We start from the raw sequence: 18312 nt of genomic DNA on the forward strand, positions 1-18312 counted from the left end.
CAACCTAATACTAAGAAAAAGCACTTCTATCCCTTTTTTACAGATGAAATGCCCAGAAGGGCAAAGCAATCCATCAATCAGCAGCAGGTGTTACACCGGAACCAGGTCAGCTGGACTCCACACACCAAAAATCTCTTAACTGAAACTAGCTAGGGCCAACAGCCCTGAACACGGGGAACAGAAGCAAATGAGCTAAAATTAAAATAACTTAAAATTTAACTCATTCTGGCCAGGCAAAACATTAAATACAGTATCTTCTTTCGGTCTCAAGGTACATGGGAAAACTAATGTGCCTAGAGATTCTAATTATGTGTATCTTTCCCACAGAAGGCTCTAAAAATGTACGGATCCTCACTTTCAAATGTGACTATATTAGATTATAAATGTCATGAGGCAAAGCCACTTATCTATCCTGCCCACTATTACATTTCTAGGACTAACCACAATGCCTGGTACACAATAACAGTATTAAATCAATTTTGGATAATTTTATGCTCCAAACACCGTAATTATTACTTGATGTTTGTGTTCTATACCTGCTCCTGCCACCAAGCTAGTCAAAGTTCCTTGTCTACTTGGTACTTGGAAAGTCACCCTAAATCTCCCCAGAAAGAGCACGAATAGGTTGTTCTAACATTTCCAAGCCATTTTAGGTAATTAAAATGCACCTTGATTAAAGAAATTAACTTTAAGAATCTGTTTCCCTCTGAAATTCAGTAAGGATGTAAAGCTCCAGATCAATGCCTTGTCTTTTTTTCTGTTACAGTCCTAAGAATACAAGTTGTACACGTGGCTAAGGAATAATTAAAAATAAATTCAAATATTTGCTAGATGCTAAATTCATTACCCTAACTGTTGCCTTGAGCAACAGTCACTATCAACTCATGTAGAATTACTATTAAAAATTTACTCTAAAATATAAAAGGTAGTTACAATTTGACAATCCTACTACTAATTTACCCATGTAATAATAACTGGAAGAGGTTCTTGCCATACATGGAAAGGTGACATAATATGGAACCAGATGAAGAAACTTTAAAATGGAGAAGTGATTTGAATTTAACCTTAATATAAACACAATATCAATCAGTAAACATCCTTAGAATTAGTTTTTCCAAGCTAAACACAATTTCTAAAAAAACTAAAAACCACTGAAAATCACAGGATAAGGACTTGCTTATTATTATTAAAGAACAGGATTTTTCCCTTTGGGCATATTTATTATACATTATTTTATGAAGAAGAAACACTTACTTGATTTTTGACTGATGAGTCCTTTGAGAATCAGACTGATTTTGGCAAGTTGAAAGAAATTTTTACAAATTAGCAACTGTGTATTAAAATGCACGTATTAAAAAAAATAAAATAAAATAAAATGCACGTATTGTTAATTTACTCAGTGCTATGGTTACTTTGATATGGAGTAATTACATGAAAATATTCCTCAAAAACAAAGCATGGTATCCATTAATTGCTAAATAATACTAGCCTTCACAAAATATTAGAATGTTCAACATTTTTTATAATTTTAGGAATTAAAACTTCAAAAAAGATTTTTCTTCTAAGATAAAAGCAAATAGGGAAGTAAAAATAAGATGAAAACAAACCATATAGACTCTTAACTATAGGAAACAAACTGAGGGTTGCTAGAGGGGAGGTGGATGGGGGATGGAGCACTGGGTGCTGGGCATTAACTAGGGCACTTGATGGAATGAGCACTGGGTGTTATACGCAGCTGATGAATCACTAAATTCTACCTCTGAAACTAACAATACACTATATGTTGACTAAATTGAAGTAAAAAAATAAAATAACATAAAAATAAATAAAACCCAAAAAACTTTCTAAGGGGAAGACTGGAAAAGGCTACATTTAAAAGTCGAGTTCCAAGTCTCTCTACACCAAAAATAACAATGACATTTAAAAAAAAAAAATTTTTTTTTAGAAACAGTATATAACCTTCAGACTTAACAGTGGCATCAAACGCTACTCTGGAACGCATGAAGGAACATTTCCATGGTGCCTTCCAGGTAACACCTTACTCCATTTATGGTCTCTCGGCAACATTCTACATCATCCATCAAGTAACAGCTCTTGGTCAATACCTACTTTCCTAAACTACACATGTACCAGTTAAGACTTATTAAAGAACTTGCCCTGAGTCGTAAATGACCTCTAAGTTGTCCCTAAATGATAGGAAAGAGATGAAATTTAGAAGAAGATAATAAAACCCATCTACCCATTTGAGTCTAACTCAGAATTACTCTCCAGTGTTAACCACTGAGAAACACCTGAATCCAGGTGAGCAAGTAGAGATAATGACTAGAACAGACTATTCCAGTTCACCTTGGTACAAAGATTAAACTAGTGTGAACCACAGCAATAACAAAATTCATTGTGGCTAAACAGCTGTTTGTGTTACTAGACAAAGTACCATTCAAATGCTATTCTGTTGTTTTCAGAAATAGTTCCAATCCCAAATATAATAGTATTTAAGAAAAAAAAAAAACCTGCAGGCAAAGGAAGCCAACTTTTATTTACGTATTTAAAGATTTTATTTATTTATTGGGGGGGGGGGTAGGCGGGACAGTAAGACTCTGCACTAAGCATGGATCCTGACACGGAGCTGGATTTCATGACCCTGAGATCATGACCTGAGCCTACATCAGGAGTTGGACACTTAACCAATTGAGCCACCCAGGTACTCCAAAGGAAGCCAACTTTTAAATACTTCCCTCATCCATCATCCTTAGGACTATGGACAAGCCTTTAAGGTACAGGGATAAGAGGCAGGGTTCACTTTTGGTGATGTTCAAAACTCCAGTCACTATATATAAACATTTCTGGCCTGATGCTCACAACAACCTGCCTGAAGTAGATTAGCTCTATTGGGCCAGTTTATAAACGAAGCAAGTGCAAATAAAATAGTTTCTCAGTGTCACAATGTAATTCTGGAAGACAAAGATGTCAATCATCTTCAGACACAAAGAGATCCAAATGGGTTAAGTAACCACTCATAAAGACTACACACATTATCTCCTGACTGAATTTCACATGATCATTGCTAAAAACCACTAGCCATAATGTAACTATGTGTGTTATATATAAACCTAATCGGTTAAAAAAAAAAAAATCAACTTTCAACTCCACCGTAGTTTATAATAACTGAAAAGACTTGGAAATCTTCATGTCCAAAATAACAAATGTGAAACTGAATTGGACAGTGATAAACATTTCCAAATTTTACTTTACTTTTGTGTTCTTAGTACACCATGATAAATCCTGAAAGTGCTTCCAAAGCAGACATTAAACCTAAATGTGAGGACTTTTCAGCAAGGAAAAGATAAAAAGTAACCACCCTGACCATACTAAAATATGCCAAATCAACTTGAATCACACATTAAACAAGCCCAGTAATTTTTATGACTATAAACCTGTATATTTATTTCACCAAAAATGGTATTATTTCACTTACTAAAGGAAAAAATATTTACACGGAATTGCTTACGATCTAAGCAAAAGAAAGATCATTCAGAGGCCTGTCTCAAGTAAATATGGCAAAATTATATATAAGTGAGAACATGAAGGATAAAAATTTTGTACTTACCACCTCAGACTGTGATCCTATTAAAAACATAAAAGGAAAACATTTCCAGTTAACAGCAGATTTATAGGCAAAGTTACATACATGACTTCTGTAGCACAAACATACTTATTGATTACATAAACCTATTTTCCATACATTCCAAATAAAAGAAAGTAGTTTAATTTTGCATCCTGGAGTCATTGAAGACTCTTCAGTAACTTCTTACTGGTAATACAACTGTGAAACAAATCCAGATTTTTTTAATTTATTCATGATTTTTTTTATTTTTTTTTTAAAGATTTTATTTATTTATTCATGAGAGAGAGAGAGAGAAAGAGGCAGAGGGAGAAGCAGGCTCCATGCAGGGTCTCCAGGATCACACCCCGGGACCAAAGGCGGAGCTAAACCTCTGAGCCACCCGGGCTGCCCTAGAACAATCTGTTTAAATCCAAAATGTCAAATATTTACTTCTTTGAAAATTGAAAGACATGGAAAACCTATATATTTACCATTCTGAGCCTCTTGACACTTTTTGATCCAGACAGTGAAATCAGGATCTGCACCTAGAAAAAACATAGTGTATCATCAATCATCTGCACCACCCAATACAGTCATTCGACAAATACTTCTTGAATATATACATGTTCCAAACAGTGCTTCAGGCACTGGGAATTCAGCAGAAAATTAGACAAAAATACTTATCCTAACAGAGTTTATAGCAACCATAATATTACAATTATAAACATACTAACACGTTTAACATTTAAGTATTCAGCTTGAAGAATTTCAGTTAAAAAAAAAATTGGTTTTAACCACAGTCAACCTTACTGGTTCCCAAATACAAATAATCTACATTTTCCCCCACTCTTTGTCTGTTAAAGAAGCTTCCTCTCACACAACAGAATCAGACCTGAATTAGAATCCCAGGGCAGCCCCGGTGGCGCAGCGGTTTAGCGCCGCCTGCAGCCCAGGGCATGATCCTGGAGACCCGGGATCGAGTCCCGCATCGGGCTCTCTGCATGGAGCCTGCTTCTCCCTCTGCCTGTGTCTCTGCCTCTCTCTCTCTCTGCATCTCTATGAATAAATAAGTAAATAAAAATCTTAAAAAAAAAAAAAAAAAAAATCCCAATACACCGGGCAGCCGCGGTGACGCAGCGGTTTAGCGCCGCCTGCAGCCCAGGGTGTGATCCTGGCGACCCAGGATAGAGTCCCACATCGGAGTCCCTGCATGGAGCCTGCTTCTCCCTCTGCCTGTGTCTCTGCTTCTCTCTCTCTGTGTGTGTCTCTCACGAATAAATAAATAAAATCTTTAAATTAAAAAAAAAAAAAGAAAAGAATCCCAATACACCATCAGTGTTTTGGGATGGAAGTCTGGTACCGAACAGCTGGACCAAGGTCTAGAAGCCTCTCCTGACCCCCAGGTTTGTTCTCTAAATGCAGCTACCTACTTATTCTACTATTCTCTCAGTAGCCTTTCCGTTACCATGCCATTTCTACCAAGACCAAAAAACCTTTGCACTTTGTGCAGTTCTGTCCTATCTCCCGATTCCATTGCAATCAAGACACTACAGATGGTGAACTATACATTTAGACACAGCAATGTAAACATAAACGTAAACAAATTATTCATCTTTAAAGACGCAGAACAATAAATCTATCTAAACAGCACAGGGTCTAATCCAATATGATGCTAAAAATTATTAGAAGTACTCTAAACAAAAGTTTGTAAATTCAAACAAATTGCAGGCTAGATTACTGAAAAATAAAAATTTCTTAAAATGAAATTTTCTAATATTTTATAAGTGAAAATCAACTATATAGGCCTTAAGTAATAACCTACACACACACACACACACACACTCATTCTATTGGGGGGAGCAATTATATCAAAATCCTAGATTTGGGGCCACCTTGATGACTCAGTGGTTGAGCATCTGCCTTTGGCTCAGGTCATGATCCCAGGGTCCTGGGATCGAGGCCTACACTGGGCTCCCTGCATGGAGCCTGCTTCTCCCTCTGCCTATGTCTCTGCCTCTCTGTGTCCCAATTGAATAAATCTTTAAAAAAAATTATAGATTTGAATAATGTATTATACAAATTAGTAAATAAAACCAAACTTCCTATTATACCAAACAGAATAAAAGATAAGTTATAAATGGTTTACCCCAGTAATATGAGAACCCTAACAGTTTAACATACATTTTCCTTAAAATTAAAGAACAAATTTGCCTTTAAATTAAAATATTCATAAAAGCAATTTTACTGAAAAACAGGCACCTCTATTTGAGGCAGACTCAAATAATTCTAGGATAAAAGTCAATGGCAGTAAGACACTAATAAAGGAAAAAATTCAGGTGAGGAACTTTCTATTGCTATGAAAAAAATAAGGAACAGGGCTTAGAAATCTACAAGATGGAATGATTTATGTCTCTTGAAGGCTTTCCAATGTATATCAAGGTGCAGGATAACTGGATTCTTTAGAATTTGCTTAAAGTGAAGATATGCTGGCTTGCTAACTGAATAGCCAACTTATTTATGTATCACTACTCCCTCCTTATTTGGAGATTCCAATTGCAAAGCTGGGTCCACTGTCCTCTCTCAAGCGGGTAGAGAGCAGAAAAGCAAATATTCAAAGCATTACAACAGAAAATTTTTAAAAATATAAAAACATACTCATGCAATACTTTAGAGGAGAGTTTCCCAACTCCAGCACTACTGCTATTTTGGACCAGCTACTTCTCTGTTGTGGGGGACAATCCTGTGCCATGTAGGATGTTTACCAGCATCCCAGGCCTCTACTCACTAGGTATCAACAGCACATCTCCCATCCACCAGTCATGAAAATCAAAAAATCTCTTCAGACATTGCTAAATGTCTTCCAGAGAGCAAAATCATCCCTACTTAGGAAGCACTGCTCTAGAGAACTGTGATAAGACTCAATCATTAGAGGAAGATAAACAATGGTACACAATTTCAATTATGTAGTCTATATCTATGAGATTACTTACATCTTGTCAGTATTTTGTAGACTCTTGATTTTTGGCTCCTCTAAAATTTCTACACGTGTGCAGACATCCATACTACTAATTTTCATATACTTTTCTGAAGTAGACATTAAAAACTCCTAATACTCTCAAAGCTCCAAGTTTCTTCCTATCACAACTTACCCAAGCTGACACTTCACTTAATAAAAAAATCTGTTGTAAAACTTCCTATCTCAGCCATCTGAATAGTAACTTAAACTGAACAGACTTCTGAAAATCAAATTAAACTTTCACTTGTCAATTAGAAAAATTTAAAGCCAGACTAAGTAGAGGAAGCACACTGGAGGTTTATATAGTTTTTAACCTCTAACGGTAAAGTTCATCTGTGATTTAAATGCTAAAGAAAAAAAAAAAGAAAAAAATGCTGAAGAGAGACCAATTTAATCAGTTTTAAGTAAACTCAAATTTTGCAATCAACAGAAAACCTAAGAAGAAAGGTATTGGCTTTCTACGATGAACTTGAGATTACACTAACACAATTCAGCCATGGTATTTAATACACAGAAATACTGGATTCTTTATTAACATAGAATTCCAATACTTACTATCTAATTTCTGTCCTTCTATAAAAGTTTCTAAAGCAGCAGCATAGTTTTTTTCATGGTATTCACATATCCTGCATGAGCACATTAAAAACAAATACCACATACACGTGAGATCACGCAAAAAGGCTTTCTAAATTAAATATACTTGTACTCTCAATTGGTAAAAGAAATAATTTAAGTATATTTTAATAAGCCAAGAGGTTTTCTAATATACTGTAACATTAAATATAACTTCCATTAAAATGTAATTTTGGAACTCATTTCAGAAGGAATTTCTTGTTTTTAATTGTATACACTTGCTTATTCCAAAATATAGTTACGCTAAGAAACTAAAGAAGTTTCTTAAGAATAAAGTTATAATTAGCAACAGCAACAAGCTGAGATATAAAGAACACAGACGGTTTTCACAACATTAAATGTAGCCTGTCCAGCCTAGCTGACAAATAAGATGTTCTCTAGTCAGTTAAATACAGTAAAGTCCAAACAATAAACAAAAAAGAGATTTGAAATCCATCAGTTTCATCATTTCTTGTAATTATTTCAATCGCCACTATTTTAAAACACACTATGTATCTCTTATTACCTACTATAATTAACAGAAGTATAAAGTTATATTTAAAATTGAGGGGATCTCCGGGTGGCTCAGCGGTTTAGCGTGAGCTCAGGGTGTGATCCTGGAGTCCTGGGATCAAGTCCCGCGTCAGGCTCCCGGCATGGAGTCTGCTTCTCCCTCTGCCTGTGTCTCTGCCCACCAATCTCTATGTCTATAATGAATAAATAAATAAAATCTTTAAAAAATAAAAAAATAAAAATTAAATTGGATCCTATCTCAGCTATAAAATGTATACAGAATTTACTATTTACGTAAAACTTAAAATGCATTCATTTAACAAAGTAAACACCTACTATCTACAGTTCAGACCCAATTAGAGTAGATAATGCATACCCTTTTCTCAGCATAGCAATGGAATTATTTGGATTAAGTTCAAGAGACTTCTTTGCATCAGCAACAGCATCTATGTACAAAAACAAAACGGGAGGGGGTATTTAGTAATTTATGGACCTAACAAATTACACACAAAATTTGAATCAGCCCTACATTTTCCAGTATTCAAGTTGGTGTGATGGACAAATGCTTTTAAGTTAGGAAAAACTAATCCAAGATATAATCCAAAAAATATTACTCACATCTTATTAGGCTAATATTTAGCTTCCTTTTTAAAGCTATTCAGTCAACATATAAAGCTTTGTCACAAAACTCATCTAATTTCTCATGAACATCATTTATGTAATTTGACTCAAGGTATTTACTTTTCCCTACCCAGATTCTCTATTCAGAACAATTAAAAGTTACACAAGTAACATAAAGGCATTCTTTTTTACATAAGTTACAAATAAGAGCATTTCATTTATAGTCTGTAAAACAATAAATGTGATGCTATTTTTAGTATATCCAAGAACTACAAATGAAATCTGTATAAATTCACCCACTGAAGGAAGAGACACCCAGAACATTTGTATAGGTATTGCTCAACATGTTTGTCATGTTTCAGCCACTTCACACATTGTATGGAAGATCAATTTAAAAATCCTCAAGGATAATCTCTATTCCATTTGACTCACTGCATCTTGGGCAAAATTTATAAAGAAGAAATAATATATTCAGTAAAGTTACCACAGTAATTCCCAAGAAGAATGTGACAATAAGCTCTTTGACAATGATATTGCGCATCATCTGGTTTCTGTTCCAAAGCCTTAGTCAGCTCCTACAAATACAAACATGTTGTGTCAATAAATGTTTTTTAAAAGCAACTGAATTCTAATTAAACACGATTTTTAATCAAATAACCTAATATCATAAGCTATTTGGAGGAAAGATAACAATGAAATAAGCTTGGTGCTTTTCTTTGCAAGAGGATCAATATCTCCTCTTCTCCATTCTCCTCACCCCAAACCCACAATCTAATGTAGTATCTTAGCACAATTCCTGGACTATAGTAGGAACTCAATAAATGGTAATTACTATCACTTCATTTATTCTGAAGAATTTAGACGATATATATTGAACGTCACAGATTTTCTCCCTCTAATTAGGAAAAGACTCAAAGATCATGTAGAATTTGAGATGCCTAGTAAATGTAAAACTGTCCAATAAAAACAAACAAACAAACCTAGAAGTTAAATCTAGAGCTCAGGGAGGTTAACAGAATCAATAAAGACACAATGAAGCTTATCTGGCCCTCTCCCATCCTCTGTCAATAGCAGACAACCCTAAGAAATTACAGCACAAAAGCCCAGATACAGTACCTCACAGATAGCTATCAACTGATCAAGATTTATTAGATTAAAACTTTGTCACCCCCTGGGGAGTCACAGCATATAAGTGGTAGCTGGAACAACAATGATGCAAGAAGAGATAGCATGGGGGGGGCGGGTCACCTGGGTACCTCAGCTGGTTAAGCGTCTGCCTTTGTCTCAGGTCAGGATCTCAGCATCCTAGGATCAAGCCTCGCATCAGGCTCCCTATTCAGCGAGGAGCCTACTTCTAACCTCTCCCTCTGCCTGCCACTCCCCCACTTGTGCTCATGCTCTGTCTCTAATAAATAAAATATTTTTAAAAAGAAGAGACAGCATGATCAGTGAGGCCAAGGACAAAATGTTGGCAAGTGAGAATGTTTTGATTCTCTACCCAGTGCTCACACATCCTACGGATTTGCTAGTTTTCTTAAAAGATAAAATTACTTCAATAACGACATGACAGGGCAGTCCCGGTGGCTCACTGGTTTAGTGCCACCTTCAGCCTGGGGCGGGATCCAGGAAACCCGGGACTGAGTCCCACCTCGGGCTCCCTGCATGGAGCCTGCTTCTCCCTCTGTCTGTGTCTCTGCCTCTCTCTATCTCTGTCTCTCGTGAATAGAATCCTTAAAAAAATAAAAATAAACAAATAACGACATGACATTGATCTTGCTTTAATTTAGTAGCAGGATTCCCCAAAAGCAATGTATGCCATACTTGGTAACCATTTATCTAAAACACAATATACCTAAAATCCAAACCATTTTCTATGTTCTTCACCTCTATTATCCTGATCCGAGCAATAATGAAAATCAGATCTTGTTTATGTCAATAAACATTAAACTCTCCAGTGTCTTTTCAGCTGACTCAGAGCAAAAGCCCAAGTTCTTCCAGTGACCTCCAAGGCCCTCCTTGATAGGACCTTCTACTAGCTCTCTTATCTCATCTTTTATTACTCATCCGCTTGCTCCCCTACTCTAGCCACAATGGCTTCTTTGCTGTTCTTCAAACATCTCAGGGCTCTACATCAGCTGTTCCCTCTCACTAGAAAGATCTTCCCCAAGTGTGCAGAGAAAATCCATTCCCTTTCTTTTTTAAGGATTTATTTATTCATGAGAGAGAGACAGAGAGAGAGGGGCAGAGACACAGGCAGAGACAGAAGCAGGCTCCATGCAGGGAGCCCGACGTGGGACTCCATCCTGGGACTCCAGGATCACACCCTGGGCTGAAGGCAATGCTAAACTGCTGAGTCACCCGGGCTGCCCCATTCCCTCACTTTCTAGTCCGTGACAAGACTGTGTCAAATCCAGTCTGTCTGACTCCAAATTTGGTTTTAAAAACCAAACCACACAGTCTCCTGATAACGTCTCTTTATTCCAAGTATCTTTTACACGCCAATAATATTTGTATTAATGTTTCCCAATATTTACCTAAGTTAAATACCATCTTGCACTTAAATTTTCAACAATTTTGAAAACAGCTGATAAGCTCTTACCTATCTACTCAAGTATATCTGCAAACCAAATTTCTAAGCCTCTCCTCAGCAAGAGAACAGGCTTATTAAGGGTGAAAAAAGCTATTATAAATTATACTAGTACCTAGATCATCAAATTATATGTATTTTTTAACATCTGTTACGTTAACAAAGGTCAGACACTGGAGGCACAAAGACAAATAAAATGGAGTCAAGTAAAACAAAAATTTTTAAAAAATTAAAAAATAAAAATAAATTTTAAAAAATGGAGTCAAGTAAAAACTTCTGAATTTCAAACAACCAACTTGCAAATGACCTTTAAAAACACAAACCAATTGTTGGTTAAGGAGAATCAGTTATGTAATTCAGTTAAATAAACTAAGCAATTTACTTATTAGAATGCTGTTATTTTGCAAAATTACCAAAAAACAGAATACAAACCGAACACGACACACAAACATGTCACATTATGATGTAATATCACGTCATCAATATCACAATAACCAGTTTATTTTTTATAAATATACAGTATAACAAAGCCAGAAGTGGTGAAATTAAAACAATGATTTGTGGTTGTATTAAATACATCAGACTTGTGGCATGTTTTGAGAGTTCTACTATTTCTGTGACAACAGGTGCTTGCTGCTTGAGTACAAAGGGACTAAAATGAGGTATCTCAAAGGCAAGGACTTCAGTGCCAACATTTGAATCATAGTGGCAAAAGCCCATTATTTATGTAGATCAATGGAAAACATACTGTAAACATGCCCCAAAATATATTTACATAAAAGGAGTTATAGTCAAGCAATTTAGAGTTCTCAAAAATAAACTCCATTAACTATAAACATAATTACACTGAAATCTTTACCAAGATAATGGTGAAGAACCCTAGTAATCCAAAACAATAGGGGGATAAACTACTTTTTTAAGGCATTAAAATTGTTTAAAACTTAGATCTTATAAAATGAATTTCTGTGGGATGCCTGAGTGGTTCAGCAGTTGAGCATCTGCCTGTGGCTCAGAGTGTGATCCCAGGATCCAGGATTGAGTCCCACATCAGGCTCCCTGCATGGAGCCTGCTTCTCCCTCTGCCTGTGTGTCTATGCCTTTCTGGGTCTCATGAAAGAAGAGGAGGAGAGGGGAGAGGGGAGAGGGGGGAGGGGGGAGAGGGGAGAAAAGGGAAGGGAAGGGAAGGGAAGGGAAGGGAAGGGAAGGGAAGGGAAGGGAAGGGAAGGGAAGGGAAGGGAAGGGAAGGGAAGGGAAGGGAGAAAGAAAAGAAAGAAAAGAAAAGAAAAGAAAAGAGAAAAAAAGAAAAGAAAAAAAGAAAGAAAGGAAGGAAAAGAAAGAGGAAAGAAAGAAAAGAAAAGAAAAGAAAAGAAAAGAAAAGAAAAAGAAAAAAAGAAAATTTCTAAATCTTAAAAGTTAGTAAGTTTCAGGCTTTTTAAAAATGCTAGTCAACTAGGTAACTTGTTAAGATTGAAAGTAAAGCAGACTGCTCACACTGACCCAACTGCTGAAGGGTATCTTATTTTGATTTCACTTCCCATTTTCTTCTAGCCACAGCCAATCCCCAATCAGAGATGACAAACAAGAGTACCAACCCTTCTCCCTTCCTAAACTACTGAGGACTGCTCAAGAAAAACCACAGAACCATGCAGAACTGGTAACACTGCATTTATGCCTGTTAGCTCTGTGCTTAGTGCTCTCAACAAAGCGATCAAGGGTCAACTACCTCAAAGTCAGCTACCAAACCTTTAACTCTATTATAGGTCCCTAAATCTACCCCCTCCTCTAGACCTTGATGCCTTGAACCCAGAGACTTGTCACTTCTCTACTATATAACCCTGAGCAATTTAATCTGTTTGGTCTCAGCTTCCTTGTGAGTGAGTAGAATGCAAATACCCACCCTCAGTTGTTACAAAAATTATGGTAGGAGTCATTTAACATGTCACATTTGAGTGCCTACCACTACACGGAAAATGTGGTAAAAAAAAGACACACAAAATCCCTGCTACCTTGGAGCTTACAATGGGGCCCAATTTAGATAGGGTGGTCTGAGAGGGAAAAAACCTTCTCTGAAGTGACATTTCAGCTGAAATCTCATCACCAAGCAAAATGAACCCAAGTCCATAGGCCCTCCGCAAGGACTGAGCTTGATACATTCAAGTGAATAGAAAAAGAGAGTGTAGCAGGAACCTAGAGCAAAGAAGCTACAAGATGCCTACCTCAAAGGCCTTATCTTGTACCTTACATTACATATCTTCATTATAGCCCTGTGAAATAGGTCCTATTTAGTCCCACTTCACAGAAAGGAAATCTGATCCAAAGTGACAACGGGAATTTTCCTAAAGTTAGAGTTATTATGAAGCCAGGGTTTCGATCCAAGCACTCTGATTCCAGAGCTTGTGTTTTTAAAGTAAACTACCCACAATACAGGGCTCACACCCACGACCCCAAGATCAAGAGTCTCATGTTCTACCAACTGAGCCAGCCAGGTGCCCCCAGAAACCTATGCTCTTAACCACTATTCATACTGGGCCTCAAAAAAGTCTCATAATTCACAAATCTTCTCTCCCTAGTGATTCGAGACACTGTATAGTTTTCCTGACTACCCTGGTTGGCCTCCAGTCTGCTTATGTTCTTAGTATATTTCGTACACCACCCCATTATAATATTTACCTTATATTTTAATAATCTGTCGACTTGTCTTTCTCTCCATTGGACTGCAAACTTCCTCAATGCAGTCTTTTCATCTTTAGATCCTTGGATCCCAGTACAGAATTCACCACTAACATATATATCGTATGTTGAATCAATGAAAAATGTGAATCAGCTTGATACAAACATTTCCCTTTTAACCATAACTGGATGATCTTACATAAGAACATAACATTTTAACTAATGTATTATCAAGTGTCCTGAATTTCAAAATAACCAGATGACTCCTGAACAATGAGGTGTGTTAAGGGCACTAGCCCTCACAGCCGAAAATCCAATCTGAGTATAACTTCTGACTCCCCAGTAACTTAAAAGCCTCCTACTGACCAGAAAGAAGCCTTACCAATAACACAATTAACACGTATTTTATGTATTATAAACTATATTCTTACAATAAAGTAAGCTAGAGGGAAAAAATTATGAAAACTGTAAGAAAAACACATTTACAGTACTGCAGGCATCGGGAAAAAAAATCCGTATTAAATAGGCCAATGCAGTTCAAATCCTATGTAAGTAGGCCCACGATGTTCAAGGTCGACTGTGAAAAGGTCACTTCAAGCTTTTTTTTAAGTATATTTATTCATGAGACACAGAGAGAGATGCAGAGACATAGGCAGAGGGGGCAGGCTCCCCATGGGGAGCCTGATGTGGGACTCAATCCCAGGACCTTGGTTTCATGACCTGAGCTGAGCTGAGAGCAAGATGCTCAACCACTGAGTCATCCAGGTGCCCCCACCCCAAGCTTTAAAAATAACTTTTTCAGGTGCCTGGGTAGCTCAGTCCATTAAGCATCTAATTCTTGATTTCTGCTCATTTCATGTTCTTGGGGGTTGTGGGATCCAGCCCCACATTGGGTTCTGTGCTGAGTGTGGAGCCTGCTTAAAATTCTCTCCCGCTCCATCTGCTTCTCCCCTCCATCTTTTCTCTCAAATAAATAAATAATAAAAGGAACACTTTCTCTTACAATCATTCTCCCCACTCCCAGTTTCTGATTCAGGTTGGTGTGGGTCCTCAGAATTTGCATTTCTAATAAGTTCTCAGGTGATGCTGCTGCAGCTGGTCTGAGAATGATGCTTTTGAGAATTACTTTTCCACAGCACTAGACTAAGAGTCTGGAAACTTATATCCCAGGGGTCCCATTCTGCCTCTACTTGGCTATATACATCTCTATGACAGATCATTTGGATTTCTTTGGGTCTCAGTTTTCTTTTTTTTTTTTTTTTTTTAATTTTTTTTTTTATTTATTTATGATAGTCACACAGGGAGAGAGAGAGGCAGAGACACAGGCAGAGGGAGAAGCAGGCTCCATGCACCGGGAGCCTGACGTGGGATTCGATCCCGGGTCTCCAGGATCGCGCCCTGGGCCAAAGGCAGGCGCCAAACCGCTGCGCCACCCAGGGATCCCGGGTCTCAGTTTTCTTCTGTAAAATGGATGGGTACGTACTAGACCACATGAGCTGTAAGGACTCTGAATAACCTCAGATGGAGTCCAAGAATCTGCATTTCTAATAAATTCCCAGGTGACGTTAATGCTGCTGGTTCAAAAAGCCACACTTTAAGAATCTAGGTACTATAGTAGCTAAGCACATGCCTATTCTATGTAATTTCATTCCTAGCTCTATATATATATATATCCCTCCCCAAAAAAGTGTGCTCACCAAAATACCCGTATAAGTAAATTCAAAGCGGTTTTATTCATACTAGCTAATAACTGGAGGTAAGTCAAATGTCCATTGTTAGAGTTGTGCTATACTTTTACACAATGAAATACTACACAGCAATGAAAAAAACCACTTCACACAACATGGACAGATCTTACATGAGAGCACCAGACTAGTGTGCGTTACTGTTTATGGGAAGTACAAGAACAAGAAAAACTAATGGTGATGGAGATCAGAATGGGAGTCGGCTGGTAGGTAAGGGGAATTATTGGCTGAGAAGCAGCAGGAGGAGGGAGTTAGGATGGAAGTGCTCTCCACCTTGAGCTGCGAGATATATACATATATGGCAGCCTCAGTAGTTGCACACTCAAGATCTGTGTTATTTATACGTTAGCATACCTCAAAAAAAGTTTCTTTAAATGAGGAAGATAAGTGACAAAATTCATTACAGGAATTCCCTTTAAAAGCAACCCACATGGGGATCCCTGGGTGGCTCAGTGGTTTAGCACCTGCCTTCAGCCCAGGGTGTGATCCTGGAGTCCCGGGATCCAGCCCCACATCAGGCTCCCTGCATGGAGCCTGTTTCTCCCTCTGCCTGTGTCTCTGCCTCTGTGTGTGTGTGTGTGTGTGTGTGTGTGTCTCTCTCATGAATAAATAAAGTCTTTTAAAAAAAAATAAAAGCAACTCACATAAATTGGATTTCCAAAGACGACACTGGGGTAAGAAGATCATAACAAATGCAGATTCTGAAATACAGCTGTCTAGATGACATAACGAATTGTGAAGAAAGATGTTCACAGTGCCTCCTCTAATACTACTCTATTACCGATCCCAGAAGCCTCACTAGGAAATATCGTAGCACAACTCATGAACCAACCATTTTATTTCAGGGCCTTCATATCTAGATCCAAAGAAACACTCCGACTTATAAAGCCCTCTAGAACCTTAGCCCTGGTTTACTCCCTACCTCATCGCTGACTCCTGTGTCATCCCACTCTTCTTAAACGGGTCTTTTTGCTACTCCTTGTACAAGCCAACGTCATTCCAACATGGGGATCTTTGCCCTGGCTCTTTTTCTGCCTGGAATGCCCTTTAACCAGCGCTCACTCCCCAAGCTTCTGCTCAAATATCACCTCTTCTGAAAGACTCTACTACCCACGTGGCAAATTTCCCTTAAAAGTCCCAGCTGGGGGGGGGGGGGGGGGGGGAGGGAGGGAACCTTTCTTGCTTCAAATTGCTAAGCTTACCTACATTGGATTATAACAAGCGAACAGGTTTGCTTTCCTTTCTCCCTCCTGCTTCAAACCAAGAAACCTCTGCCTAAATTCTACAACCAACTCCATCATGTATCCTTAGCTTAGCCTCTCTTTATTATTCGTAATTACTTAAATCTTGCTCTTTTGACTTTTTTTTTTTTTTTAAGATTTCATTTATTCATGAGAGACACACAGAGAGAGGCAGAGACACAGGCAAAAGAAGAAGCAGGCTCCATGCAGGGAACCCGATGTGGGACTCAATTCTGGGTCTCCAGGATCACATCCTGAGCCAAAGGCAGACGGTCAACCACTGAGCCACCCAGGTGTCCATTTTTTTTAAAAGATTTTATTTATTCATGAGACACACAGAGAGACAGAGAGAGAGAGAGAGGCAGAGACACAGGCAGAGACAGAAGCAGGCTTCATGCAGGGAGCCCAACATGGAACTCAATCCTGGGACTCCAGGATCACAATCACACCCTGAGCTGAGGGCAGGTGCTAAACCGCTGAACCCCGCCCCCCCCCCCGCCCCCCGGGGCTGCCCTCTTTTGACTTTTCTTTATGGCTTTCCAATCTCTCACTTCACACAGCCTTTAAGCCCGTGAAATACATAAACAAGACTTTAGGCCTTAGCAGTCAAGTGTCTTGCACAAGGCACCCCCCTAAAATAAATAAATAAATAAATAAATAAATAAGCAAAATAAAATAAAAAATAAAAACCCTGCTTTGATAAATGAGTGAATAATAAGCAGTAACGGGACATCTGGAAATACCCAGAGACCTACGGGAAAAGAACACCTGGAATGTAAGAACGACAGGGACGATTATAAAATGAAAAAAACAAAACAAAACAAAAAAACAAAGGAAAAAAAAACAAAAAACAATTAACAAATCTCATCAAGCCTAGATTTTCACTTTTTCCACTTCTAGTCACAAATGCCACTTAACAAAAACAAAAAAACAAAAAACAAAATCGGGGAACCTCGGGGGGGGGGGGGCGGGGAGGGCTCAGTGGTGGAGCGTCTTGCCTTTGGCTCAGGTCGTGACCCCGGGGTCCCGGGATCGAGTCCCGCGTGAGGCTCCCCTGCACGGGGCCTGCTTCTCCCCCTGCCTGCGTCTCTGCCTCTCTTAAACAAAACCTTAAAAAACAAAAACAAAAAAAAAAACAGGAAATCCCTCCAGGACAACTGTGAGTGCCGACTACGCCCCCCGCCAGGAAAGAGAGCAGGTAACTGCCAAGGAAGGAAGCGGAGGCGAGGAGGCGAGGATGCAGGCCGGTCGGGGAGCGGTCGGGGAGCGGGCGGGGGCGGGGGCGGGGGCCCGGGGCCGGCACCCAGGGCACACCGCAACCGCGGCCCCAGAGGGCGGCGCGGGGAAGAGGCGGGTCCGCCCGAACCCCCGACCCCGAGGCGGCCGCGTTCCCCCGGGCAGAGCGGAGGAGGCCGCGGCTGGTTCTCTCACCTCTAAGGCCGCCCGGGGGTCCTCCTCCATCAGGGCGTCAGAGAAGCTCCGGGAGAACCTGCCAGGGAAGCAACGACACGCTCACTGACCCGGGGGCGGGGGGCGGGGGGGAGACACAAACAGCAAGGACGAGGAGAACACGCACTTGGGGGCCGTGGCAGGTCCTGCTGCAGCCGCCGCCATCCCTAAATAAAAAAAAAAAAAAAAAAAAAAAAAAAATCGCTGTTGCTGTGAGAGCCGCTACCACCGAGCTTAGGAGCTGCGCCGCCGCC

The 18312-nt window shown here is 38.9% G+C and overlaps 1 protein-coding gene across 4 annotated transcripts in view; it reads right to left on the bottom strand.

Annotated features, from left to right (window-relative positions):
- SUGT1 (SGT1 assembly cochaperone of MIS12 kinetochore complex) overlaps positions 1-18312 on the bottom strand; it is a 41379-nt gene that overhangs the window by 22674 nt on the left and 393 nt on the right. For 2 of the 4 annotated variants that reach the window (XM_077855512.1, XM_077855513.1), the window contains 9 exons: positions 18186-18225; positions 18041-18098; positions 17608-17718; positions 8851-8941; positions 8122-8191; positions 7176-7246; positions 4096-4149; positions 3608-3624; positions 1255-1289 (listed from right to left, as the gene is read on the bottom strand). In XM_077855512.1, the coding sequence (XP_077711638.1) occupies positions 1255-1289; positions 3608-3624; positions 4096-4149; positions 7176-7246; positions 8122-8191; positions 8851-8941; positions 17608-17718; positions 18041-18098; positions 18186-18223 (545 nt within the window). In that variant the 5' untranslated portion in view covers positions 18224-18225. Of the gene's footprint in view, positions 1-1254; positions 1290-3607; positions 3625-4095; positions 4150-7175; positions 7247-8121; positions 8192-8850; positions 8942-17607; positions 17719-18040; positions 18099-18185; positions 18226-18312 lie in introns of those variants that run through there. The other 2 variants (XM_077855514.1, XM_077855515.1) reach the window with 1 other exon arrangement.

Source organism: Canis aureus, chromosome 17 (genome assembly GCF_053574225.1).
Source record: "Canis aureus isolate CA01 chromosome 17, VMU_Caureus_v.1.0, whole genome shotgun sequence".
Classification (NCBI taxonomy): domain Eukaryota; kingdom Metazoa; phylum Chordata; class Mammalia; order Carnivora; family Canidae; genus Canis; species Canis aureus.